Source organism: Phyllostomus hastatus, unplaced genomic scaffold (genome assembly GCF_019186645.2).
Source record: "Phyllostomus hastatus isolate PE091 unplaced genomic scaffold, TTU_PhHast_1.1 phas_contig_1162, whole genome shotgun sequence".
Taxonomy (NCBI): Eukaryota; Metazoa; Chordata; class Mammalia; order Chiroptera; family Phyllostomidae; genus Phyllostomus; species Phyllostomus hastatus.
In genome coordinates, this window is record NW_025333537.1 from 13821441 (window position 1) to 13849234 (window position 27794).

The following is a 27794-nucleotide window of genomic DNA, read 5'->3' on the forward strand; positions in this document are numbered from 1 at the left end:
ATAATTGCTTTCTTTCACTCAATTTTAGCATATAAATCTGTTACATCTTCCCATTTTAACCATATCATTTGTTATAAGCTGTGGCACTTTCCAGAGGTAGATGACAATAAAATGTTGCCAGTTTTTTCAAGATGCAATTCAGTAACAATAGCAAGACACAGTAAGATATAAAAGCAAACAGCAGGAGAAAAGTATATGCTGTTGCACTTTAAATTACTTGTATAAAATTTCAGGTCCAATTTGTATTATATTGTTGAGACAAAGAAACAGTGGCAGTATATAGTGTGACCATCTCCATACATGTGAAGGGGTAAACATCCAGTTTGAACATTTTGATCTATGTAGTGTAAGTTTATTTCAGACACAATTTTCATAGGTTTACATACTCAAGATGTGTGAGATTTATAGGAAACATACTTAGGAATGCAGCTACAGTATTTTCACACTCTGTTGTCATGGTTACTCAATTATCCATACATTGTAAAACCATCACACTCCCAACGAACATCTCTGTCCTTTACAGAGGAGCACATTAGGTAATCTTCCACACAGCACAGGGTACCTGTACTAGCATGTGACTCCTTATGTAACAATTTCTGTGTGAAACCTTCTGAATTAGCATTTGCCTTTAGAGTAATTCTCTTGTATACAATCAAAGTGTACAGCTGAGTGACTCATCTTTGGCACACTGCTAGATGCAGCTGTCACGTACTGCATGTCAGATACGGTTACAACTGTTTTTTACTATGACCCCTTCAACTGAATGCAATGTTATTATGAAACTGTTTAACTGCTATTCATAATATCTTCAGGAAGTCTGCTTCAAGATAGGATGCAGTATTGTGCCAGCAACCAGGTAAAGCAGATAAATTACAAAGTCATTTTTTAATTTTTTGTTTATTTTTATTGTTGACACTATTACAGATGCCCCCATATCCCCCGCCCGTTGCCCACCTCCACCTGGCCCCTCATCACCACACTGTTGTCCATGTCCATGGGTCGTGCGTAAATGTTCTTTGACCAATCTCTTCACCTTCTCCCATCCAGTCCCCCTGCCCTCTCTCACAGCTGTCGGTCTGTTCCTTGTGTCCATGCTTCTGTTTCTATTTTGTCAATTTATTTTATTAATTAGATTCTACATATAAAAGAGATCATGTTATTTGTCTTTCTCTGGCTTATTTCATTTAGCATAATCTCCAAAAATCATTCTGAAAGGCATTGCGGAGCTGTGGAAGCAGAGGACTAGATGAACCAAAATGCTATAGAGGTACAGTGCCTCTGAGGTAACCTGATGATCACAGGCTATCTGGCCCTTGTAAGCATTTCCTGTTTTTAGTGTGGGCCTGGGGGAAAATCTCACGAGTTGTAGGGGATCACTGGTGGCAGATTAGAAACACAAGCAGCCTCATGCACAGCTGGTTCTTTCACATGGGACATTGCTGAGTTTCAGGGCTATGCAGGCAGCTAGAGAGTTGGAGTCAAAGCTTCTGCGAGGAAGAGTGAGGTATCTACAGTGTCTGTAGTGCTTAGGAATGACAAACCCACCAGGGAAGGGTGGCTGCCTAAAGTACACAGTCAGCTTCTTCCTCAGCCATTGGTCAGAATTTGAAGTTACTGGGGCAGGAGGTCAGGGAGACTAACCACACAGTCCTCAGATTTAAAAGCCTAGGAGAGTCATATCCAGAATACAAAGGCTAAATAGAGGAAACATTGCAACCCAGCTCTGACGCAGCTCAGTCTGTGGTTGGACTGAAGTATTAGCCCCTCCAATCATCAGGGAGAAACTCCGTGGCAGAAGGTAACGTAACCTGCAGCCACTGTGCTTCTCTTGAACACAATGTCTGGAACACAATGTGCATTTCTCACATTACAAGTGAGTTTAAGTCATGACATACATTATTTGAGAATCTCCTGTTTGTGTTTAAAATTCTCAATTTATGTATTGTCTTAAAAGAACTCTGTATGCTGAGGAAATGAGACACAGCCAGTGTGATCTTTTAAAAACAATTTCTTTCTCTTATGAAAGATAATTGAAGACCTTCTAATAGCTCTTCAAATAAAAAAAATAAACTGTACCATAGCTGGTAAGGTCTTTTATGATCTGGCCTACTTTCCAACCTGGTTTCATATACTCTTCTCCTTGCCCCCTTGCCCAGTTTTCCAGTTGCTGGCTTTTCTTTTTTTAGAAAAAAAAATACGCTAAAGTCTGAGTGATAACTTCTCTTGCAGAATACTACTTAAATCTTGTACCTCCCTCACTCCCCCATGGAGTCTAAAAGGAGCCCCGTGCCCTTTAACAGTACTTTCAAAAAGCTTGCCTTTAAAATGTTGAAGATAGAACACGTGGTTTTAAAAACGTAAAAAAATGAAACTTAAATTTATAAAAGGGATAGAATCTATATACCCAACAACAGTCTAAACAAATCTATTTACAACCTTGAAGATATTAAAAACAATGCTTTTGATAATTAAGACATCATGATGGAATTGTCTTAAAAATATTTTTAAAATTTATATTATCAATTTAGTTATCAATTTTTATATATATCCTTCCAGGATATCTTCAACTCACACAAATATACACTAACAATATATATTTTATTTATTTATTTGTGTTTAAAGATTTCATTTAGTTTTAGAGAGGGGAAGGAAGGGAGAAAGAGAGGGAAACATTGATCTGTGAGAGATACATCAACCATTGCCTCTAGCAGGTCCCTGATCCCAGACCTGGCTGACAACCCAGGCATGTGCCCTGACCAGGAATTGAACTGGCGACCCTTTTGTTTGCAGGCTGGTGCTCAATCCACTGAGCCACCCCAGCCATGGCAGGCAGTGCATATTTTAATAAAAACATGGTCATACTTCAGTAATTTGTAATTGTACTTAAAAAGCACAATATATTAAATACATCCCACATATCTATAAATATATAACTACACTTTTTAAAAGATTGTATTTTATTTCTAGAGACATAAGGAGGGGGAATGAGAGGGAGAGAAACATTGATGTAAGAGAAAAAACAGCAGTTGGTTGCCTCTCTTATGTGCCCTGACTAGGGACCGAACCTGTAACCTGGGCATGTGCCCTGATGGAATTGAACCGGCAGTCTTTCAGCTGGTGGGACAGTGCCCAACCAACTGAGCCACACTGGTTTTAATGACTGGTTTTTAACTACATTTTTAATGACTGCATTATATTCCACTTTATGATTAGCTATTATTGGGAATTTTCTAGTTTTTCACTTGAGCATGAAACTGAGATAACTGCTGTTATTTACACATGCATGCATTAAGAGTTTTTTTATTTTATAAAAGCTCAGAAAATAAATATTTTGGACACACACTACTTACCTGTCAACCTGAAAAAGTTGTATTTATGCTTCCATCAGTAGCCTAAAGGCGAACACTGCCCCCTCACCAATACCAGGTCATTTTACTCCTTTGAAGATAATACACAATGTAGCAGCATATGAACACTGACCGTACAAAGGAAACTATATGAGCTTGTAACGGGGGAAAGGAAGAGAGGGAATGAGGGCGAGAATAATAAACATGACACTGCAGTCCTCTCGACAGTCTTAGTTTCTGTGTACCTGTCACGGTGGAATATCTTACTATGCCAAGTGTGACTCTAATGCTTAAGAAAAAGAAATTTTGATTCTGTGCAATTTTTGCCTTATTTTAAGTTAAGCTACCACAGAAATACTAAGTAAAAAAGTTTTGAAAAACCTTAAATGTTTAAGTGAATTCCTACTTTGGGCTAAATACTAGGAGTAAACAGTGAACAATGTTGACAAAGTTCCCACCGTCCCAAAGCTCCCATTTGTGAGGGGAAGACACATAATTAGACAACACTGTGAGAGTGTGAACAGTTTTGTTAGAAGAATTATAGGATAATTCATCATAAAGGATGGCCAGGTCAGGGTCCAGAGTCACAAGACGCAAGGGATATGGCCTGAAAAGACAGGTGACAATTTGAGCATGAAAGGTCAAAGGCGGGAGGGTTTCAAAGAATAATGTAAGAGATTAGTACCTTAGGTGGATCACCCTGGGAGCAGTGTTATGAACACATGAAAGGAAAGCAAGAACTAGAAACAACACTGTTCCCTGCAGTATTGCTTGTTATTAGGAAACTCCGGGAGGGGAACTGGATTAACCTACAGTATGATATATCCATATAATCAAATACTATATGGCTATTAAGAATGAAATAGAACTATATGTGCTGGCAGATATGTTTTAAAAGGGAATGAAAGGTGTGACAGTTTTTATAAAATGATATATTTGCATATGCATAGAATACAGTCTATAACAATTTTTGTAAGACCATATACTTCTATGTACATAGAACAGTCTGAGAATGCACAGTCATCTACAATGTCAACATTCAAAGGCAGTAGAATCTGGGGACTTCCCCTTCTGTGCATACATAGCACAGGTGGTTTTACATTTATTTCATATGCATATATTAGCTTCATAATTAAGAAACACCAAGAATAAAATAAATATAAGAATAAAAATAAAAAATAGTGAAAGGATACTGTGGAAGCTGCATAGAAAACATACTGGAACAAGGTAAGATCAAATCAGAGAAGCCAGTGATGCTGCGGTTCCAGTAACGTCCAATGTGCTGGGTGAGACTGAGCCCGAATCTGCAGCTGCTGGCCTGCCAAGATTTTGCAGGCCAGAACGTGTACATGAATGCCAGTCCCCAAGCAAGCAGAGCTCAACCCCCTTTTCTGAGTACCACTTAAGATAATCTCACACAAGTACTATATTTGTACATCGGACATAAAATATTCAACTCTACATACCTGTGGATCTACAGTCTTTTGCCTCTTGCACCTCCCTGCTGGGGACCTGGCCCGCAACCCAGACATGTGCCCTGATCAGGAATTGAACCAGTGATGCTTTGGTTCACAGGCCCACCCTCAATCCACTGAGCTACACCAGCCAGGGCTGCAGTCTTAGATTTTAATAACTCTACTGTATTTCATATACTGCTATGAAGAGAATCAACAAGCTTATTTTTCCCACCTAAAAAGATATCCAGATATACCAGTGCAGTGCTGGTACAACTGTTTAAAGATGTCTTTGAGGAACCAGTATTTTTATTCTACTCCACCCATGAGCCATAGTTGTCATTCTCATAGGCACAACCTGGTTCCTTACGCTCTAGGAATGGAAAATTGAAAGGGAGAGGAATGGGGAACAAAAAGGCAAAGTAAAAACAGACAGGTCTGTCACTAGTGACACCGTCTATTTTGGATTAATCAGGAATGAGGGATATGGCTACACTTGGCTGTAAGGAGGCTGAGAAGTTGTGTAATTGGGCATACTGGTCCTATGAGCCAAAACAGGGTCATCAGGATGGAAGTATGGCCTTGTTCAATTGGGTACAGCAGTATCTGCCACAGCAGGGTAGAAAGCAACTTTGAAGAAAATAAAGTACTATAGTGTAGATATTCTAAATGTAATGCACTCAATTTAGAAATCAATGAGAAGGTAACTGAAAACCTTATGTCACATATTACAAAATCATAATTCTAAACAGCTATGGATCAAAAAGTCATAATAAATATTAGACAAGTAGAATTAAGAGAATAAATTAGCGTACACCAATATGTGTTATGTAGATAAAGGAGTTTTTAAACGACTACATATGTAGCCTTAAATGCTTATTTTAGAGAACAAAGACTGAAATAGTGAAACTGTAGTCCACCTTAAGGAGATGAAAAAGGTCACTCCACATTCAAAACACTTACAGGGATTCTCTCCTAGTGTGAATTTTCTTGTGTATGATAAGTGAAGAATTCTGACTGAATGCTTTGCCACACTGAATACATCCATAGGGTTTCTCTCCTGTGTGAGTTCTCACATGTCTCCTAAGGGAAGAGGAAACAGTGAAGGTTTTCCTGCATTCCTGACATTCATAGGGTTTTTCCCCAGTGTGAGTTCTCAGATGCATTCTAAGGGATGAGAGACCACTAAAAACTTTCCCGCAGTCTTTGCACTCGTAAAGATTTTCTCCGGTGTGTATCTTCTTGTGAACTGTAAGGTGAGAACTCGTGTTGAAGGCTTTTCCACAGTCACTGCACTTGTAGAGTTTCACCCCCGTGTGTATTCTCTTGTGCACTATAAGGTAAGAACTTGTTCCAAAAGACTTTCCACAATGATTACACTCATAAGGTTTCTCTCCAGTGTGAGTTCTCACGTGGGCCTTAAGAGATGTTTTTTGACTGAAAGCTTTCCCACATTGATGACACTCATAGGGTTTCTCACCAGTATGAGTTCGTATGTGTCTCTTTAGGGTTGAGGAATCAGTGAAGACTTTTCCACATTCTTTACATTCATATTGTTTCTCGCCCATGTGACTTCTTTTGTGCAAAATAAAATTAGAAATCCTTTTGAAGGGTTTCCCACACTGACTACATTCATATTTCTCTCCAGTAGGAGATTGCTCCTTTTGCTCACTGGGTGACTGATGACTAAAAGTTTTGTTTTTATTACATTCATAGGAATTTTCCACCATATCAAAATTATTTTGTATAGGAAGCATATTATATTTGAAATGTATACCATGTTCGGAGCATGTGTCCTCTTTTTGTGCTGTTTGGGCTCTTTCAAGATGCCATCTATCATATTCATGACTCTCATAGAATGTCTCACTCACAGAGTTCTTCTCATTACTGTTTAGGATTGACTTATGCTTCAAACTCTCAATAGTTAAGCAACATTTATGGCAACGTTTACTGACGGAAACTCTGTTTGAAAAAGCAAGTTTTGATCTAAGTTTAGAGTTTTCTTCTAATTCATGGCAGTCACAGAATCTCTCCTGATTCACTGTTTTCTTTTGGGTATATGTCATTTGCTTCAAATTACCCTCTGGGGTCTTGTGCTGTTTTCTGGTCTTACGGCATTCCCAGTCTTGTATTAATGTGGAAGACCAATCATCCATTGTGAATCTTACCATTTTACCACTGGATGTTTTTCCCCCCAAAACATTCTGCTTTAGAGTTGACTCTTCGGTTGTAATTTGAATCTCCCAATCTAGATAGGTGCCTTTGGGTATTCTCCTTTTCATAGTTCTTACCTCTTCCTGACCCAACTGGGAGGTCACAGAAGGCTTGCATAATTGATATGCCACTGAAGTGAGATTTACGTAGTTTTCCAACATGACATCTCTGTACATACTTCTCTGAGCGGAGTCTAGCATCATCCACTCCTCCTGTGTGAACTCCATAGCCACATCTTTAAAGGTCACTGGTGCCTGTACCCAGGCTGCTGGAAATCCAGCCACCATCCTTTCTTCCTCAGTATTTCTCACATAGAAACAGGCAGAGTCCTGCCCTGGCCAGCGTGGATCAGTTGGGTGGAACGTCCTCCCATAACTGAAGGGTTGTGGGTTCGATTCCTGGTCAGGACACATACCTGGGGTGTGGGTTCAATCTCTCATCCAGTGTGTGGGGGAGGCAACCAATAGATGTTCCTTTCAGGCATCAATGTTTCCCCTTTTCTTCCTCTCTCTCTAGAAACAATGAAAAAAAAAAAAAAGGTCCCCATGTGAGGATAAAAAAATTAAAAAAAAGAAACAGGCAGAGTCCTGTGTAGTCAGAACTCATGTGGGGGTAGGTCAACAGAGAGATCGGGATTACTTCTTCTCTTGTTTCTCTGGTCCAGTCAAGGCAATGATGCATTTCACTAAGCATCTTCCCTATAGGTAAAGAGGCAGGTTCAGTTAAAAGAAGAAACGTGGAAATAGGTACCCACTGGAGGCAAAGGAAAAAAAAAGTCCTCCCCCTGCTTCCCATGAAGGTCTGACCAGCTTAAATCTTTACTGGGACTCTAGTGACATGTAATCTAGTTATCCTTGGCCACCTTCCAAAACTGTCGTCTTGGTTATGTATACTGGCTTGTCCTGCAGACTACTTCTCAGTCCAGGGTGGAAGAAGCATGCATTATTTAAAAAATCAAAGCTGAATAGAACCAGACAAAAAAAGACATGGTTATTTAATTAAATTTCATGCATACTTTGCTACTTTTTAAGCTGTTTTGTTAATGGAAAAATAATTTCCCTGCTTAAAAGAACTGTTTTAGTTAAATTTGTGTATTCTACATATAACCTGGTTTACTGAATAACCTCACATATGATTAACAGGACTGATGATATGGCTGATATTTTGCCTGAATTTTATTGGAGTTGTGAAAGGTAGATATGTGAGTCTGAAACAAATGTTCATTTGATTATGTACCGTCATATAATCTCTCCAAAGTCCGTATCTCATGAGAAATTAGGCTATCTAAAACTTGAACGGCACGAACAAAAAGGCATGAACTATGTTCCAAGCTTTAGGAGTGAGTGCTTAACAGTATTAGATGGCACCTGAACAACAATAAAAAAGTAAAATTCAACAAAGCTAAAATAAATATTAAAAGGTATAGAACTTTCCTGAACAATTTTTATAATAGCTTTAACATAAAAAAACAACAGTGTGAATACAAAAGGCTAATGAATGCTTGGAGACTTTAAGGATCATAGCAAATCATCCAATAATTTGTTATGCTATTATCTATACAGGTCTTGCTTTTTTGTTTTTTTTTTTTTAAGGATTTTTTCACTTATTTTTAGAGAGAGGGGAAGGGAAGGAGAAAGAGAGGGAGAGAAACATCCATGTGTGGTTGCCTCTTGTACATGCCCCACTGAGGACCTGGCCTGCAACCCAGGCATGTGCCCTGACAGGGAATCAAACCAGCAACGCTTTGGTTCGCAGGCTAATACTCAATCCACTGAGTTACACCAGCCAGGGCAGGTCTCGCTTTTTGAAGATGAGATGATAACCTTCAAATCCGAGCCTCCTACCTCAGCATTATACTTCAATAGAGTTCAGTTTTAGTGGACAAAATTATGTCATTGGCATTTTAGACAGGTAGGTTTTATGTCCCTAAACCAGAAACACATTTGTTACTTCAGTGTATATCCTATAGAAATAGATTTGTCTGAACTAGAATTATAATCCTGGAAAAAAAGTTTCCAGGAAACGAGATCCAACACAGATGAGGGAATGGATGAGAGTAAAGGGAAGTCTCAGTATGCCAGTGAGCTGCGCGGTAAAGAATAACCTGTAAACCCTGGCTGGTGTGGCTCAGTGGATTGAGTGAGGGCCTGGGAACCAAAGTGTCGCGGGTTCCATTCCCGGTCAGGGCACACGCCTGGGTTGCAGGCCGGGTCCCCATTGAGGGGTTTGCAAAAGGCAATCACACATTGACATTTCTCTCCCTCTCTTTCTCCCTCCCTTCCCCTCTGTTTAAAAATAAATCTTTTTAATTAAAAAAGATGGTTGAAAAGCAAAACTATTATTGTTACTATAAAATGATAGCATAATGAACACTCTTGTACCCATCACTTGATTAAACAGGTCTGGAAATGACATTTTAAAGTACTTCAGAATTTATCTCTGAATGATAAGAATCCTTCAAAAATCATAACCAGGATATTGTCACACCTATTAGATTAGCAATGATTCCTTAACACAAAAAAATACAGGCAGTGTTACGTTTTTTATGTTATGCTTTAAAATTTTTGTTTTCCTTGGATTCATAGTCCACCTAAGGTTCATTCAATTTTTTTCCCCTATAATTTTAAGTCTCTTTTAACTTAAGGTTTGCTTTAGAGAAATCATATTCTGTGATGCAGCCCATTAACAGAGCAAGGGATTAAGACCTTCAGGAAAAGCTCCTGGGTAAAGAAACAAGGTTCCCAGGACCTGCCGGCCCCTCTAACTTCACCGACCGTAAAAGTGGGACCTGCGCCGGCCCTTGCAGACCCGGCAGCTCCCGGCGCGGGAACGCCCCCCACTTGTCCAGCGCGCCGCCTGTGCCCGCGTCCCCCAGCCCCGACCCTCGGCTTCAGGCCTTGGCAGCCCCGGTTTCTCCGGCTGCTTCCCGGCCAGGGCCTTGCCCGCTCACAGCAGAACTTGGGTGGCCGCTCCTCATCGCCCCTCTTATTCGTCGCGTCTCCTCAGGGTTTACCGGCTCCACCGCACTCACCTGTCGTTCAAACACCGGCCTCTCGGCGTCAGAATGACCTGGTTTCGGGGAAGAGAGGAGAGTCGCGCGGACTGCAGCGCCCCCCAGCAGCCTGGAAGAGGGCGGGGCTCGGAGGTCTCGCGCGGGGGGGGCGAGACTACATTTCCCAGGAGCCCTCGCTCCGCCTTGCGGAGGGATTCTGGGCTTTGCGTCAAGGCCTTGATTCACGCTTGCGGGGCCACCGCTGCGAGGGTCGCGAAGTGTGGGCGAAAGCCTCGGATGGTTCGCGCGTGGACGGACGGGCGTGGGCGTGAGGGGTCTGGGCGCGCGAGTGCGCGTGGCGGCCCAGGGCGCGCGTGTGAGGCGACGGGGACGCGCGGCGAGGCGCGGGGGTGTGCGCGGAGAGTCCGCCAGGCTCTGCGGTCACGCCCGCTCTGCGGCGCCTCCCCCGGAGACCCGGCTCTTTTCGAAGAGCCGTTGCTGCCACCGTCGTGACGGGATTGCTCCCTGTCGACCTTGCAGAGCTTCTCGCAGGTACGCAAAAATGCCGGGTGCGCGTGTACCTCGTAGTCGGACGTGTATGGACCCTTGTGGTGAGACCGCGGCTTCTGAGCCTCGTCGTGCTGGGGAGACGGTGATTTCATCTGCGAACAGTTTTTCTTTTTAACGGGATGTTTTACCCCTTTGCATGAGTGATTCTTCCCCTGGGCGGCACTTCTGGACTCTTTCCCTAGTGCTGGTAGAAACGTTCGTCAGGAATAGTGACGGTGCCCCTGCCGGTGACCTTGAGCCCGGTAGTCTCGGTCTGCTCGGTGTGCAGAACCAGGCTGCTTCTGCTGTTGCTCCCCCGCGCCCCGACCGGGACTGGGGGTTTGAGATCTCGCGTACCGGCCTTTCTAGCGTCTGCTGAAAGTGGGCACGCTCCTGTTCGTTAGAGGAGGAAATTTCTTTATAGTAAAAGTTACGTTTCTAGGAGGAACCCAGCGTGGTCACTCTGGTTTTTAAAAATACATACTACTGGATTCCACTCGAGGGCATTGTGGAAGTTATGTGCTACCACCATTGATGACATAGGTCTACTTTTAATAGGTTTGGTAGCAGAAAGGGCTGGACAGGTTCTATTTCTCGGTTTAGTCTAAAAAAAAAAATAACCAGTAAAATATCAGTCTTGTCAATGCTTGCAGTGTTTAAGATCAGGCAGGTTTGTGTGTTGCCATAGAACAAAAACATCTGTAGCTCCTAACTTCCTGTTCTTCAGTATTGTTTTTTTTTACTCAAATAGATTAACTGGTGGTGTGTATGTGTTTAACTCAGTTTTATTTTTTGGAGACACCTCAATACTTACTCAAATTATTATAATTTTATTTCCCTTTGATACTGGAGTTATTAAGTAGACATGATACAGACCATTCAACATCTAATAGAAATGTCAAAGGAACATCTAGTAGGAACGTTAGGAGTCCATAGATCCCACCCAAAGTACATGGAGGAGGGGAAGAATTTCAACTCTGTGTATACTGCAGTAGCAGAATATATCGTTGAAAAGAAGGGAAGTAAAAGGGGAGACAGGATATTATATGGAATGCTACTTAACTAATTATACGGAATTAGTCAGGTTAGAGATGTCGACTGCAGTTACCATCTACCTGGGAAATGAGTACTTTAAAAAAAAAAGACTTTATTTACTCTAGAGAGAGAGAGGAAGGGAGGGAGGAAGAGTGGTAGAGAAACAGCGAGGTGTGAGAGACATGTTGATTGGCCGCCTCTCACACACCCCCAGCTTTGGACCTGGCCAGCAACCCAGGCATTTGCCTTGACCGGGAATGGACCTGGTGACCTTTGGGTTCGCTTGCGGATGCTCAGTCCAGTGAGCCAGGACACCCAGGGCAAGTACTTCTTTTCACCGCATCTCAACACTGCAGTAACCTTTCTCTGTGACCTAAGTGCGACCTAATCTACTCCTTGTCTGTTCCATTAAAGTTTTCCTCTGTTTTACAAAGGCTCCTGGATGGTGAATTGCACTCATTTCTGCCTTTTCTTGAAAAGTGTTCACTTGTTCTTTCATTTCTTCTCTCAACACAAATATCTTGAGCCCTTAGCATGTGCCAGTCACAGGGCAAGGATTGGAGATACATATCCTAAGTTAAATGAGGAGGTCTGTTTATCAGTGCATCATATAAAAACTGTCTCAAAATTCTGGTTAGGACAGTATGTGTTTACAAAGAATCAAGGACTACCTGGAAGAGAGATTACAAAATTATCCTTATTAACTAAATAATTATATTTCCAACGTGTTTGAGATAATCAGTTAACATCAAAGAGTTTGTAGTGAAGTGAGTGAAAAGGAAGTGTATAGGTTAACAGATTGCTTGGTGTCCTCAACAAGTTAGCACATATCTTTGTAAAAGAAAGTCTATTCACAATTGGAAGAAATTACATAGTATTTATTAATTTTTTAAAAGATTTTATTTATTTATTTTTAGAGAGGGAAGGGAGGGAGATAGAGAGAGAGAAACATCAATGTGCGGTTGCTGGGGGTCATGGCCTGCAACCCAGGCATTACCCTGACTGGGAATCAAACCTGTGACACTTTGGTTCACAGCCCACGCTCAATCCACTGAGCTATGCCAGCCAGGGCCAGTATTTATTAAATTTTTTAAAAGATTTTATTTATTTATTTTTAGAGAGGGAGAGAGGCAGAGAAACATCCATGTGTTGTTGCCTCTCCTGCGCCACCTACTGGGGACCTGGCCCGCAACCCAGGCAAGTGCCCTGACTGGGAATCAAACTGGTGACCCTTTGGTTCACAGCCGGCACTCACTCCACTGAGCCACACCAGACAGGGCTAATTTTAACTAGAAATACGTCTGAATTATGAGAAAACTTTAAAACCTTACTAAGAGATATAAAATTAAAATAAAGGATAAGTAGGAATAAGGGCAGTTCTATTTATAGATTAAATTCAGTTGTCAAGAAAATAGAACTGGGCCCTGGCTGATGTGGCTCAATTGGTTGGAGCATCCTCCTGTAAACTCAAAGGTCACGGGTTCCATCCTGATGTCTAGGTGGCTGGTTCTGTCCCTGGTTGCGGCACATAGCAGAGGCAACCAGTCAGTGTTTCTCACATCGGTGCCTTTCTCCCTTCCCTCCCTCCCTCCCCGTCTCTTTAAAATCAGTAAGCATGTCCTTGGGTGAGTATAAAAAAAAAGAAAAAGAAAATGTAACTGGGATTTTTAAAAAGAACCCCCATGCACTTTGGTCTTTTCTTTATATCTTTAGTTTCTTAAAATGTTTTGGAAGTGGCTCATTTCATCATAATTTAGTGAGAAAATTTTCTTTTTGAAGGATAAATACTACTAGAAATGATGTGTTTTCTTGTTTTTCATCACATAATTAAAGCACTGAGAGACTAGTTTAAAAAACATTTTAGGTTTTAAATAAAATGTTTATTTTAAGGAGAAAGAAGTTTCCTGTTGTATTGGGTTGGCCAAAAAGCAGTTAGTTGTCTTTAACTTCACTCAAAACAATTTTGTTAGATTGTATTGCGATAGCTGTCATGTTAGTGTGCATTTAAAATAACTTACCAAAATTGGTGAATTTTTATGTAGTCATTTTAACTTTGGAGGTGGAAGAAGCATGTACTCCGTATACCTGAGTGAAGCACTGTCAGTGACTAGGCCTTGCCTCTGGGTCCTGGCCCTCAAGTGTTGGGTCTTCAAACAGAGACCTGCAGACAAACACCTTGGGAAAAAGACAAATTTTCATTGTAGGTGCTCATTATGTATTTGACAGATGCCAGAGTGAACAAATAGAAAGGGCAGAGCTCTATGCTAGCCTCTTCTGGGATTTAAAATGAGATTATCCCAATTTTCACATGGGGGGCGGATAAGTAAATAGTGATGGCCTGAGGGAGAGTGTTGAATTGCTGGAAGCCCCAAAAGCTGTCCATGCTGACTGCAGTTTTCAACCCATGTGCCACAGGAATTTTTAAAACATGCAGTACCTCACTATTTAGTCAGGGGCACTGACCTCTTTTCCCTTAGATTGTCAACAAAAAAAATTACAACAACCCTGACTGGTGTGGCTCACTGGGTTGGGCATTATTCCAAGAAGTGAAAGGTTGCCGGTTTGATTCGCCATCAGTGTATGTGCCTGGGTTATGGGCCAGTTCCCTGGTTGGGGGTGTGCAAGAGGCAACCAATTGATGTTTCTCTCCCTCTCCTCCCTCCTTTCCCTTCTCTCTAAAAATAAATAAATAAAATCTTTTAAAAATAACCAGACAAGGTTAGGACAAGGACCTGTGCCTGATATCAGAGACCTCACTCCCTGTGGACACAACCCCTTGATCAATGAGCTCTGGCGCTCTCAGTACCTTTGTTAAGCCCATGTTGCTTCTTGTATTAGGGACTGTGGACGTAGAGAGGAAGAAGTGCTAGCCTTTCCAGCGAAATTAGGGAATGATACAGAGAGGGGAGCATTCAATCTTGCAGGATAGAGTTTTTGCCAAGAGACAAGAAAGGAAACGGCATCCGTGGTATAAGAATAGCATGTAAAGGTGTTGAGGCGGTTCAGGTAAGTTACCATGGTGATAGGGAGACGTGTGGTAGTTTGATGGAACGTTTAGGGCTAATGAGGTAGAGAAGGGCCCAACCACAAAGGATCTTGCTGAGGACTCAGTTAATTTTCCTGTCAGTTCTGGGAGATGAACAGAATTTTAATCAAGGAGTGAAACTTGTGTTTTACAGAGATGACGCTGATGTACACACTCCAGGGAGTGGGAGAGACGGAAGGCGGAGAAGCCAAGTACCATATCTAAGTCGAGAATTCTGAGGGCTTGACCCCAGGCCGTGGCAGTGGAATCCAGCATAAGAGATATTTAGGAGAGCAGATTTACAGGTAATGCTGATGGGGTGGGTATTAAAGAGGACAAAGTCTAGAAAGACACTAGCATTGCTGGGTCACTAGATGTCAGTTTTTTCCCCCAGAAGGAATGTGTTTTACAGGGAAGGTGTTCTAGAATGGGAGAGGAATTACTCCGGGATGGGGTAAAATTGGTAGTAGTCCGATTTCAGAGTACCTTGAAGTGTTTGTGAGTGACCAGTTGGAGTCGCTCTCTGTCCTCCTTCACATTGTTAGAACTAGCTGTTTGCACAGAGAGTTTCAGGCAGCACTTTTGATCATTTGGGCAGGTTAACTATTGAATTTCTTACTTTCTGCAGCCTTTCTGCCTTTGCCGTGGTAAAGCTGGCTCTCACCACAGTGGGATCTGAATGAGCCACCTCTTTTGACAACTCGTAGTTCTCAGCTTGGTTTAGCTAATATCTTGGGTGGCATCATTTTTTTTGAAGGTTTATTTTTTATTCTTATTTGAGGGGCAGAGAGAGAAAAACAGTGATGTAAGAGAGAAACAGCAATCATTTGCCTCCTGCACGCACCCCAACCAGGGATGGAACCTGCTACCCAGGCACGTGCCCTGACTGGAAATCGAACTGGGGATCTTTCCGTGTACAGGACAGTGCTCCAACCAACTGGGCCACACTGGCTGGGGCTTGGGGGCATCGTTTATTAGTTTAAGGGATTCACGCCTTTCAAAACTGTCAAAGTAAGAAACAGCAAAGTCATTTTATGTACTCCATTCACGTGGAAAATAATGAAATGCCAATAATCTCTCTAGATCACTGGTTTATTGTACAAGGATATAACTCAGGAGCAGCCAGATGGAAGAGATGCCTAGGGCCAGGGGTGTGGGGAGGAGCAAGAGCCTTCAAGCCCTCTTCAGGGCACCACCCTCCTGCATCTCTACATGGTCACCTACCGGAAGCTCCCAGGTGTTTTCTTAGCAGACGAATAATCATTACCATGTGTCTGGCAGTGTTCTGTGTGTTTTACAGATATTGACTCAATTATCATAATAACTCTGAAGTAGGACTATTTTGTCCCCGTTGTACAGATGAAAAGACTGATATCGAAAGGTTAAGAAACCACCTTATAAGTAATGGAGCAGGTTTTTGAATCCAGGCAGTCTGGCTGCAGAGTCTGTGCTGTTAGGCACAGTTAGAACTATGTGTCTGAGGTTAGGGGGCGAGATCGGGTTAGAACACAGAGTGGTGTGTTCGTTGTAGACAGAACACTTGGTCCCGTTGTGTATCCTGCAGTGGGATAGACAATAGGGACAAAGCAAGATGTGCTTTGTCCAGAGAGTGCCCTGGGGCTCACTGAAAATTGAGACTGGAAAAGACTGAGGATTCAACGTTTTAGCTAATCATGATTTTTGAAATCATTACAGAAGAATGAGAAGTACCAAAGAGGAAAACTAGGTGAAAGAGGAAACAATCTATAAAGAGCTTCAGGGACAATTGAGAGGCCAACAGTGCCCTTTGTAACAGGGGTCGTTGGTGAGATTTGTTCACCGGCGGGGGGCAGAAGCTATAGTGCTTTTATTTACATTAATGTGCATAGAACTGAAGTGGAAATTATTAACATCTCAGAGGGCAAAGTGGGTAAATAATATAAAGAAAACAAGATACAAAAAAGCTGTAAATGTAGACAAAGCAAAAATACTCAAACAGTAATCAAAATATGGAAATTTAAAATATAGTCTAAATTTAAAACAAGTTAAAAATACAATGTTTATAGACTTCTGCTTCTGGCCAAGATGGAGTAACAGGGAGTGGATTTACCTTCTTGCCCAAACAACCCAACAACAAAAAGACAAAGTACATGAAACAATTGTTTGAAGACGCTGGATGTCAGACCATGCAGGACAGCCATCCCTGTGAGGTGGAACACCAACGAGGTAAGCCCTCTGATCGCCTCAGTTCACTGCCTTGAGAGGGTTTTCAGGTCACAGCCGAGGACGGAGAAACCGACGTGGAGCCCAGCAGTCCGCAGGTGTCAGGGACGTGGAGCTGAGAATCTGGGGAGAGCAAAGCGGCTGGAGTGTGCAGGACAGACACCAGAGAGGGCAGTGCTGCAGAGGGTCTCCCTCGTGTAGTAAGAGCAGAGGTCGGCACGCATGTGTGAGAGGAGGACCAGAGGCCAGTGAAGGAATCCTCTGAAGGGTGAGAAGGAGTAGTACCCGACGTTCACGGGGGTAATACTGCCTGTTACTACTGTCCAGACTGGGAAACTCTGCTAATTCCCAGAGTGTTGGGAGTGGGCTTTATTTGTAATGCCCTGAAAGGAAAAGTAACTGTCTACTTCAAATCCTATAGTCAGCAAAAATCTATTTCAACAACAAAGGTAAACCAATGTATAGAATGGGAGGAAATATTTAGAAATCATATATATCTGATGAGGGTTTCATATCCACAATATAGAAAGAACTACAACTTACCAACAAAAAGACAAATGACCCAGTTTAAAATGGGCAAAGAACTTGAACAGACATTTCTCCAAAGATCATACAAATGGCCAAAAAGCACATGAAAATAATGCAAATTAAAACCACAGGGAGATATCACTTAACAATTACTAAGATGGCTATAATAATTTAAAGAATGGAATAACAACACATATTGGCACACTTGTGGAAAAATTGGAATCTTTTTATACTGCTGGTGTGAATGTAAAATGATACAGCCATAATTGAAAGGTTTGGTGGGTCCCCAAAAGTCAAAACAAAAAATTTACCATATGACACAGCAATTCCATTCCTAGGTATATGCCCAGAGGAATTGAAAGCAGGGACTCCAGCAGATTCTTGTATGCCAGTATTCATTATTACATTATTACATTAATCACAATAACCAGTAGATGGAAACGGCACAGGTAAATGGATAAATAAAAGGTGGTTGTTCCATACAATGGAATGGAATTCAGCCATTAAAAGGAAGGAACTTCTTACACATACTACATCGAGGGTTAACCCTGAGAACATGCGGAGTAAAATGAGCCAGATATAAAAGCACAGACACTGTATGCTGTACTGACAGGGTATGTCCAGAACAGGCAAATTCATAGGAACAGTACAATAGATTAGAAGTGTTCGAGGTTTGAGGGGAGAGAGGAATTTGCTCAATGTTTAGGAATTTCTGCTTGTGGTGAGGAAAAAGCTTTGGGATTAGTAGTGATGGCTGCACAACATTATGGATGTAGTTAATGCCACTGAGCCATACACAACAGTGGTTAACAAGGCAAATTTTGTTGTATTTATTTCGCCATAATTTTAAAGATTAACAATGTAATATACCAAAATGTACTGATTTTGTACACTTGAGGTGAATTGTATATGGGAGTTAAATCTCAACAAAGCTGTTGAAAAAGGATACAAAAGCAAAATGAAGACATTGTCACATTTACAAAAGTTGGAACAATTTATTACCTGCAGAAACATATTACAAGAAATGTTTAAAGATGTCATTCAGGGGAAAAGGAAATGAAACCAAGTGGAAATCACTATCTACCAGAAAGAATGACAGGCAAGTGCCAAGTACTTAAGTAAATGTATATTTATTTCTTCATAGGTAAGTTCCCTTAAAAGGTAATTGGCCAAGTATTAGTGTTCTATTGCTGTGTGACAAATTTCCACAAATTTAGCAGCTTCACACAGCACCCACTTACTAGCTCATAGTTCTGTAGGTAGAATGATGTAGTGTGTGTGGGTTTTCTGCTCAGATAGCCAGCAGCTGACACCAGGTGTTGGCAGGTCTGAGTTCTCACCTGGAGGGTGTGGGGGAGCGTCCACTTCCACACTCACTCGGAGTTCCGCATGGCTACAGGACAGCTCCTGTTTCCTTGCTGGCTATCTGCCAGATGCCACCCCTCTTGCCACATGGCACCTTCCACCTTTAGGCCAGCAGTGCACATCACATGTGTCTTGTGCTTCGAATTGCTTCTGCAGTCAGTTGGAGAAAACACTTTCCTTACCTGTAAAGTAAGGGTGTTAGATGAAGTCAGGTTTTGAGTTTTTGTTTGATTTCCTCAAAAAAGAGAATTTGTAGCAGTAGAACAGTTTGATTCCAAATGAAATTTGGCATTGAACTCGGGAGATTAAGGGGGGAAAGGCAATCTACCTGGCTCTTTTCTTCCTCCTCTTGGGAACTTGGAATATCTCTGAGGTTCCTCCATGTGGTAAGAAGGAGTCTGGGCTGAGGATTTATGAAACATCCCAGCCACAGCAAACTTATGTCAGGTTTCTTCCCTTTCCCCAGCTTTGCCTTTTCAGATCCGTCATTACTTGGGAAAGCATCATCACGAACGCAGAGGGCATGGAGCCCAAGTCACTGACTGCCCGGTCCCCTGTAAGTTGAGCTGCCTTCTTTGTTTTCCAGCTGAGAATGTCTTTTTGTTTAGGCTCTGGAGTTTGGCTACCACTTCAGAAATTGTGTTTCAGACATTCTCCTCTAGGAGACTAGCACCATTTTGTTTGTTTTATTTGTAGAAGTAGTTTTCTAACTTCCTTTTCTGTCAAAGAAACAAGTTTATCAGTCACGGGGGCAGGAGTCATTGAGGTAATACTGAGGAATGAAACCCTCCCTGTTTGTCCACAGGAAGGAACTGAGCCCATAGCAAGCTTCCTCCTCCAAAAAAAAGATGAAAGAACTGAGAAGGGCGGTGCCTTTCAGGGTTTCTCTAGTCCCTGGCTGTCCTGGGTGTGGTTTTGGCCGGGTGAGCTCCCCCGTGGTGCGGGGGCAGGCCGTTCAGAGGAACTGAGAGACAAGTAACACAAGTATCAAGGGGTGATGCAACCCAGGCAGGAAGAGCTACAAGGAGGAAGGATCCTGTGGGAGCAGCAGCATGCCCCGAGAGACCAGATCGGGGACAGGGCTCCCTGACCCCAGTCCGCTTCTTCCCCCCAGGATTCCTCTCTTGTCACCTCCGCATACGTGGAAAACCCCACCAGAAAATGATGCAGGTTTTGTCTCAGCTGTCCTCCAAGGTTAGAAGGATTTAAGAGAGGAAAATTAGCTTATTATATTTACTGTTTTTGTTGCTTCTCTTGAATTCCTGAGATTTAAAGTTTCTCTCTGATATAGTTTCCCTTCTGCCTGAAGGAACTACCTTTCTCATGTCTTTTAAAGCAGGTCTGCTGGAGACAAATGCTGTTAGTATTACTTCATTTGAGAATGTATTTGCATCATTCCTAATAGATATGTTCATTGGACATAGAAATTCTGGCCTGACAGTTGTTTTCTTTCAGCATTAAAATATGTTATTTTACTGTCTTCTGACTTTTAAGGCCTTTGATAAGAAATCCTCGGTCATTAAATTAGGTTTTTTCCCTCCACATGCAGTCATCAGTTCTTTTTGATGTGGCATTATAATAAAAGGCCTTACATCTTTGTCTTTTGTTGTTTTTTGTCAAATTGTTTTGCTACTATAAAAATATAATATCTTCTTCATTTTTATGCCAATAAATATTTAGAGAAAATGTTTTAGATAATTATTTTAGGCCATAGAGCATGGCTAGGTTGGCCTGTTAAGCATTAAGTTACCCCGAACTCAAGACTGTTTCCCTCTCTTTTCCTGCCTTGAACTATGTTCTTTATTTCACATAACATAAACATAGGTTAACTTTTGGTTTCTGGTTCTCTTTGCTATAACTGTTTATAGTAAACTTGATTTAAATAAAAGTGGTTCTGACAGTTCCTAAACCTAAAGCATAACAGAACTGGTTTTAGGACTGTAGTCATCTAATACACCTAAGAGCTGCTATTCCTGTAGGACTTGACCAGCATCCAGCATAAATACCACTGACTCCTGGGGTAAATTGTGGTCCACCCTCTGTCCCTGCACTAGCACTGTCTACCGCATCTCTCTTTCTGTCAGTCTTCAGGGAAGGGAGGGCAGCGAGGTGCATCAGGCTTACTGCAAACTTGTTTCATGGTGCAGACACTAGTGACCTTCAAGGATATACATGTGAACTTCACCAGAGAGGAGTGGAATCTCCTGGATGCTGCTCAGCAGATCATGTACAAAGATGTGATGCTGGAGAACTACAAGAATCTGGTGTCCGTGGGTAAGGCTGACCTCTGTTTTTGGAGATGTACTCCCTGTGGCGATTTTGGTTCTTCGTTGATCAAAAGCTATGGACCCTGAAGTGTGTGTCAGAGTGTGAAGTTCGGTTCAGGGACCTAATTTCTTCGGTGCACAGAACATCATTTTTGAACTCCAGCTTTTGTGAAAAATAAATTGTTTTTGTTTGTTGGATTTGTAAAAAGGCACCTTTTGCTGCCTCTATAGCCTCACCGTCTCTGCTCTTCAGAGCTCCCCAGGGCTCCGAAGGGCTTGGGGGTCCGGGTTAAATCTGGGGTGCTTCTCTGTGTCCACCTCAGAGCTCCCCAGTCCTTGCCCAATTCTTTATCTTTCACTGTGACCAGGACATCAGCTTCCCAAGCCAGATGTGATCCTCCAGTTGGAGAAAGGGGAAGAGCCATGGCTCGTAGAGAGAGGCGTTCGCCAAGACACCCATCCAGGTAAGGACAGAGTAGAGGCTAGCATCCCTGGAGATAGTGGTCACTAGTCTCATTTCTGAGAAATCTCAGTTTATTTACCCTCTACTTCCCCCAGCTAGTCTTTCTACAGTCTTGGCATTTGCATACATAGACAACAGTGCCTTCTTTATTAAAATTACGTTTCTCTTGATGAGGTTGGTTTGATCCCTGCTTAGTACCACCAACTCTAGCATCCCCATTCCGTCATTTTTACAGAACCCATTTTTCTCTATGCCTGTCTCTTCCCCTTTCACGTGGACCTTCCCACAGCCTCTCTGTAGGCTCTGCAGTGGGACCACTGTCCTCAGTTGTCCCTGCCACTTAAGAAACGCAGCAGAGCTCACCTGTGCCCACTGCTTCATTCTCCTTGTCCAGAACTGCTGGTCTCACCCACCTGTGTTCCTAACCCATGCTGGCTTTTTATTTAGTGTTTTTTTTCAGTGTATACCTATTTTATTTCAATCTTACCACATAAAATGCAAACCATTTTGTGGATTCCTGGCATCACTTCTTTTCCCAACTTCCCTGTGTGTAGAAAGTCAGCCTTCTAGGTTAAGAGATAGAAAGTAGTCTTTTGTTTTCCTCCTCCTCTATTCTCTATAAGCGATCTTTTCTCTCACCTTTGTTTCTGAGCTCAACATTCAGACATTTTTCTCCTCAGACCTCGTGGGTATTGCTTGTCTGAGTCATGCTGTGACAAGCTGACTTCACATGCACAGAACAGCCAGGACACTTGCTGGTGACTCTCTCCAGGTTTCTATAGACATCGAGCTTTCCAAGCCCAGAGCAGCCTGCAGGTGTTTCCGTCTGATACCGAACATGTGTGCCTGGGCGTTTCCCTCCATCTCAGGCTTTGCGTGTGATGTAAATAAAGTCCTTCAGAGTTAGCTGCCCTGTGAGTTTTTCCTCAAGTCCTTTCTCTGTGAAACCTTTGTAACTTCTCATCAAGTACAGCTCTCTTCCTTTTCCAAGCCTCCACTTTGGTTAAGTTCACAGCAGATCCTTCATTGACTTCATTTAGTTCACAGTTTCGCGACAGCATTGATGCGATGCCATAGGATGCAACTGTTGTTTATGTCAGTTAGCCTAGGGTGAAAATGTTTTGTTTTATGTCATTTTGCCTAGAGTTGCAGAACCTACTGATGATGTTGAGGACTTACTGCACTTTTAAATATCATAAACACTTTGAGTTTTTTTTCCCATTTGGTCTTATAAGTGATCGTACCAAATTCCTGTTTCAAGGGCAGGTCTTTGAATACACTTAAGAACTTGAGCAGTCAGCCGCTCTCAAAAACACATGGGAGACGAGATTGTTCTCTGTTTTCTTTCATTCTCTATTAGTTTCTTTATTTTCTCCATTCATGAGCTCATTTATTTAGCAAGCTTTCCTGGATGTGTGTTGACAAGTATCCAAAAATAATTGACTAGATACAGTTGTTTAGATTTTTATTGAGAGTTTGTTATCCAAAGAAATACTAAAACTCTACATGCTTAAACTCATGTAACACATACAATCTTTCACAGCAAATACTATGTCCTGGGGTTACAGATAACCAAAGTGATTTTTGTGAACTTTATCGACTGGTCTGAATCCAGCACTAGTTGTGCAGAGGTGAGATTAGCACCTGTATCTGGGTAACTTCTGTGTGGTGGCTCTTCCAGCCTGCTGCCTGGCCCCGGTGAGGTTCATCGTGGCAGTTGTCTGGGCATTGTGCTGCAGTGCTTTGGTGCTGTAGATGAGAGGTACTGCCTGACATGGCTGCATTTGTGATTTGGGAACATTAAACTGGCTGTAGTGTGAAAAAGGCATGTTGGGGAGTGCTTGGCAACAAGTAGACACTTAGGTTCTTATGTCATTAATAGTCGAATTAGAACAAGGGAGTGCAGCCTGTCCAGTGGGATTTCCTTTACAGGCTCCCTCACCACTCAATATCCTGACCCCACATGTCACACCCAGCCCTGTGGCTTCCCCTTGCTCTCTTTGCTCCTTGTATGTACTGTGTTGCCCGGCACATTTCCTGTTTACTGCTGTGTTCTTCCCTTTCTCATGCTCTATCCAGGTTGTGGAACCATGTCTGAAAGCACCTCTACATGACTTACATGCTTGGTCTCCACATACACCCCATCATTCTAATGTTAGTACTTTTTTAATTATGCAGAGCTTTTTCATTTCTTTCAGATTGGGATACTGCAGTTGAAATTAAGTCAATTTCCAATAAGAACATTTCTAAAGGTAAACAATCCTATGACATTAAAACGGAAGGAATGGCAAAGAGTGATCTCTGGTATCTGTCATTAGAAGAAGTCTGGAAGTGTGAAGACCAGTTGGACAAGTATCAGGAAAGCCAGGAGGGGCATTTGAGGCAAGTGGCATTCACCCAAAAGAAAGTACTTACTCCAGAGAGAGTCAGTGGAAATGGTAAATTTGGGGGAAACTGTCTCCTTCCTGCTCAACTGGTACTGACAGAGTACTTCCATAAACATGAGTCACGTGCTAAAAGTTTAAAAGGTGATTTGGTTTTCAGGGGTCATCAGGAAAGCTATGTAAGTAATAGCAGTGAATGTGGCCAACCCTTCTGTCAGAACATTCACCTTATTCAATTTGCAAGAACTCAAACAGGAGATAAATCCTACAAATGCCCTGATAATGGTAACTCTCGTAGTCATGACATGTCCCTTGGTGTATCAAAGGGTATACACAGAGAGAAACCCTATGAGTGTAAGGAATGTGGGAAATTTTTCAGCTGGCGGTCTAATCTTACTAGGCACCGGCTTATTCATACTGGAGAAAAACCCTATGAATGTAAAGAATGTGGGAAATCTTTCAGCCGGAGTTCTCACCTCCTTGGACATCAGAAAACTCACACTGGTGAAGAACCCTATGAATGTAAAGAATGCGGAAAATCTTTCAGCTGGTTCTCTCACCTTGTCACCCATCAGAGAACTCATACAGGAGACAAACTATACACATGTAGTCAGTGTGGGAAGTCTTTTGTCCATAGCTCCAGGCTTATTAGGCACCAGAGAACTCATACTGGAGAGAAACCTTATGAGTGTTCTGAATGTGGGAAATCTTTCAGACAGAGCACACATCTCATTCTGCATCAGCGAACTCACGTTCGAGTGCGACCCTATGCATGTAATGAATGTGGGAAGTCTTACAGCCAGAGATCTCACCTCGTCGTACATCATAGAACTCACACTGGACTGAAACCCTTTGAGTGCAAAGATTGTGGAAAATGCTTCAGTCGAAGTTCTCACCTTTTCTCACACCAGAGAACCCACACTGGAGAGAAACCATATGAATGCCATGACTGTGGAAAATCCTTCAGCCAGAGTTCTGCCCTCATTGTACATCAGAGAATTCATACTGGAGAGAAACCATATGAATGTTGTCAGTGCGGGAAAGCCTTCATTCGGAAGAATGACCTTATTAAGCATCAGAGGATCCATGCTGGAGAAGAAACCTATAAATGTGACCAATGTGGAATCCTCTTTAGCCAGAGCTCTCCACGTATAGTCCATCAGATTGCTCACACTGGAGAGCAGTTCCTAACATGTAATCGCTGTGGGTCAGCACTTGTCAACAACCCTAACCTTATTAGATACCAGACAAATCATATTAGAGAAAATACTTATTAATGTAATGAACATGGGAAATGTCTCATAAAGAACAATAACTTTATTTAGCTTTGGAGAACTCCTAGAGAGGAACTGTGCAGATGTAGTCCCTGTGGAAATGCTTTCAGTCTTGTTGCTACCCTTTTCCGTGCTAGACACTTGGTCTTAGAGTGGGGGGGGACCCCACAGATTTCACTTTAGTACACAAATACATTAGATTTTATTCTTTCCTCAAACTTAATGAAGGAATTGGCCTGGGAGCATTGTTGACCAAGCTCTGAGCACTAAAATCTGATAAGGAACCACTAAGTAGGTGAGTTGTTGAGAGGCAATGCAGCTTTCTTACCTTCTTTAAAAAAGTAAACAAATAATGATAATGCTGCTTCAAAAAGGTAAATGACAGTTGTTACTGAGAAAAATAGAAAATTGACAGCTATTATAACAAAAGATGGAAAATAATATTCCAGTGAATTGATAGGCCATTTTTACTCTCGTCTCGGATACTTAATGTTGTGTGACTTGTTTTATGTGTCTGATGTGACCATGTTTTGGTTAGTCAGGAAAATGAAAATCCTTATAATGGAAAACAACACATTTGCTAGTAGTAGTACCTATTGTGAAATATATTTGCATGTGGGCAAGAACTGAAAAAGTGTCTAGGGATAAGTGAATAGAATGGATTTGTTAGATAACGGGATAATGAGTGAGTTTTATAGTTTATTTGGTGTTACTGCAATACTTTAATGAAGGTATTTTTAAATATAAAAAAGGATATCTAGTTTCTGTATTCCACCATTAAGGAAGCTTAAGAGGCACCTAATAGCAAACTTTGCCATTAATTCTAAATTATTTTGGGTTATAGAGTTGTATTCTTTGAACAGGGCACTAAAGTCTCCTGTGAATTTGAAAATAGTGATTCTCTGGACTTTGGGACCTAGAGGAACTTAGGGTATTTCGAACACACCAGGGAGGGTCTCCGTTTTGAGTGGGAGCAGGCACCTGGGTAATACTTGGAACAAGTGTGCTCGGGATGTAAACACAGCACTACCCAAAAAGCACCTTCCTTCCAAAGTAGTCTTTTGTCTTTACAAAGAAGACTTGGGCCCTGGCCAGTATGGCTCAGTTGGTTGGGCCTCATCCCACAAATGAAAAGGTCACAAGGTGAATCCCCTGTCAGAGTACATGGCTAGGTTGAGGGCAAACAATGGATGTTTCTCTCTCACATTGATGTTTCTGTGCTTCTCTTTCCCTCGCTCTAAAATCAATAAGCATGTCCTCAGGTGAGGATAAAGGGGAAAAAAGCAGACTTGGTGATTAAGAGTATTAAGCTTAAGTTAGACTTAAGTTCAAAGCCCACCTCTGCCCTAAATTTGCTGGGCAAACTTAGGCATGCTACCTAGCTCCTCTGTGCCAACTTGTGGATATCCTCTGTGAATTAGAGATAATATTACTTACCTTGTAGGGTTGTGGTGAGAATTAAATCAGTAAACATATAAACAGTTTAGAATAGTGCCTGGCATACTAAGTGCTTTACAGTTATTAACTGTGATTATTAATATTGTTATTGCTTCACCCTAGTGTCATTTAAAACTTCCTGAGTGCTAATAAGAACTCCTTGAATTCTCAATTCCCTTCCGGTCATACATGTTTTTCCCTTTTAGATACATCAGAATTTATCAACATGAGGATATCACTGACCCATAGTGGGTGTATGGATTCATTTCTGAGGATCAATTAACAAATTTTAAAATTTTATGCAAAATCATTGTGTTCATGCAAAGGTTTTTCTTTTCTTGGGAGAGGATCCTAATCTACAGATTCTCTGGTAAGTCCATAATTTGGGAAGAGAATCTGTCTTAATTCTGTTTCATTGTATAAATGGCTCTCCTATGTGTAGGGACTGACCATTATTTGCCATTTTCTGGCAAACAAAATATCTGTTAAATGCTCAGTGATTGATTTTTGAATGATAAATATTGAGACCAAACAAAATCTTTATATCTTTCCCAGGAGAAAAATCTAGAAACGATTGTTAGCATCATGAGACAGCAGAACTACAAGGAACATGGACTGTTTAACTCATGCTCTTCATGGTACAGTTGAGACACTGTGAGTTGGCCCAGGGCCTCACGTTTTGAGTGAAGTCAGACCCAGACCTGGGTCGCAGGTCCCTCGATCACTGCTGCTCTCTCAGTGCTCATGTGCCATCAACACACGTGACGTATTCCTCCCAGAGCCAGTTTTCACCGTGAGCAGGGGCTCTTTGTGGGAATGCAAGAGGAGTCCCTTCACTGAGCCCTGTGGGCTTTCTATGGCCAGTGGATCACTTTTTCTCAACTGTAAAATGGAGGTACTACTAGTATCTACCTCAGAGAGTTGGGTGGCTTAGTGTGATAACGTGTATAATGTATTTACAACAGTGTCTGGCACGTAGTAGATGCTGTATGTGTTGGAATGTGGGAGGAGATGTCTTTATGGATGATCAATGAAATGTTACTTATGATAGTGCAAAATTTACAATATATAAATGTATAATAGCAAAAGGATTATAGTATATCTATGTAATATGCAGACATTAAAATTATGCAAAGAAAGTTTGGTAACTTAGGAAAAATGTTGATGCTGTCATGTGTTAGGAAAAAGCATGGTAAATAATTTTTCATATGAAATAAGCTCAAATATGTAAAAAAATAAATGAACTGTAAAAAATGAA

The 27794-nt window shown here is 41.7% G+C and overlaps 2 protein-coding genes across 6 annotated transcripts; one reads left to right on the top strand and one right to left on the bottom strand.

Moving 5' to 3' along the window:
* Positions 1-5567: 5567 nt before the first annotated feature.
* On the bottom strand, positions 5568-10113 carry ZNF891 (zinc finger protein 891). Of its 2 annotated transcripts, none has more exons than XM_045843631.1 (2): positions 10047-10113; positions 5568-7713 (listed from the first exon to the last, which is right to left on the bottom strand). In XM_045843631.1, the coding sequence occupies exon 2, from the start codon at positions 7426-7428 to the stop codon at positions 5761-5763; it is 1668 nt and encodes a 555-aa protein (XP_045699587.1). In that variant the 5' UTR covers positions 7429-7713; positions 10047-10113; the 3' UTR covers positions 5568-5760. The 2 variants fall into 2 exon arrangements, with proteins under 2 accessions (XP_045699587.1, XP_045699597.1); XM_045843641.1 differs by having other exon boundaries at positions 5568-7527; positions 10047-10094.
* A 135-nt stretch (positions 10114-10248) lies between these two features.
* ZNF10 (zinc finger protein 10) lies at positions 10249-27794 on the top strand. 4 transcript variants are annotated; one of them, XR_006786441.1, is made up of 8 exons: positions 10249-10559; positions 14771-14921; positions 16662-16821; positions 19178-19267; positions 20859-20985; positions 21347-21442; positions 23640-26906; positions 27092-27794. XR_006786441.1 is itself a non-coding variant. In XM_045845029.1 (7 exons), the coding sequence occupies exons 4-7, from the start codon at positions 19235-19237 to the stop codon at positions 25100-25102; spliced, it is 1719 nt and encodes a 572-aa protein (XP_045700985.1). In that variant the 5' UTR covers positions 10249-10559; positions 14771-14921; positions 16662-16821; positions 19178-19234; the 3' UTR covers positions 25103-27794. The 4 variants fall into 4 exon arrangements, 3 of the variants coding, with proteins under 3 accessions (XP_045700985.1, XP_045700993.1, XP_045701000.1); XM_045845029.1 differs by having other exon boundaries at positions 23640-27794; XM_045845037.1 differs by having other exon boundaries at positions 16681-16821; positions 23640-27794.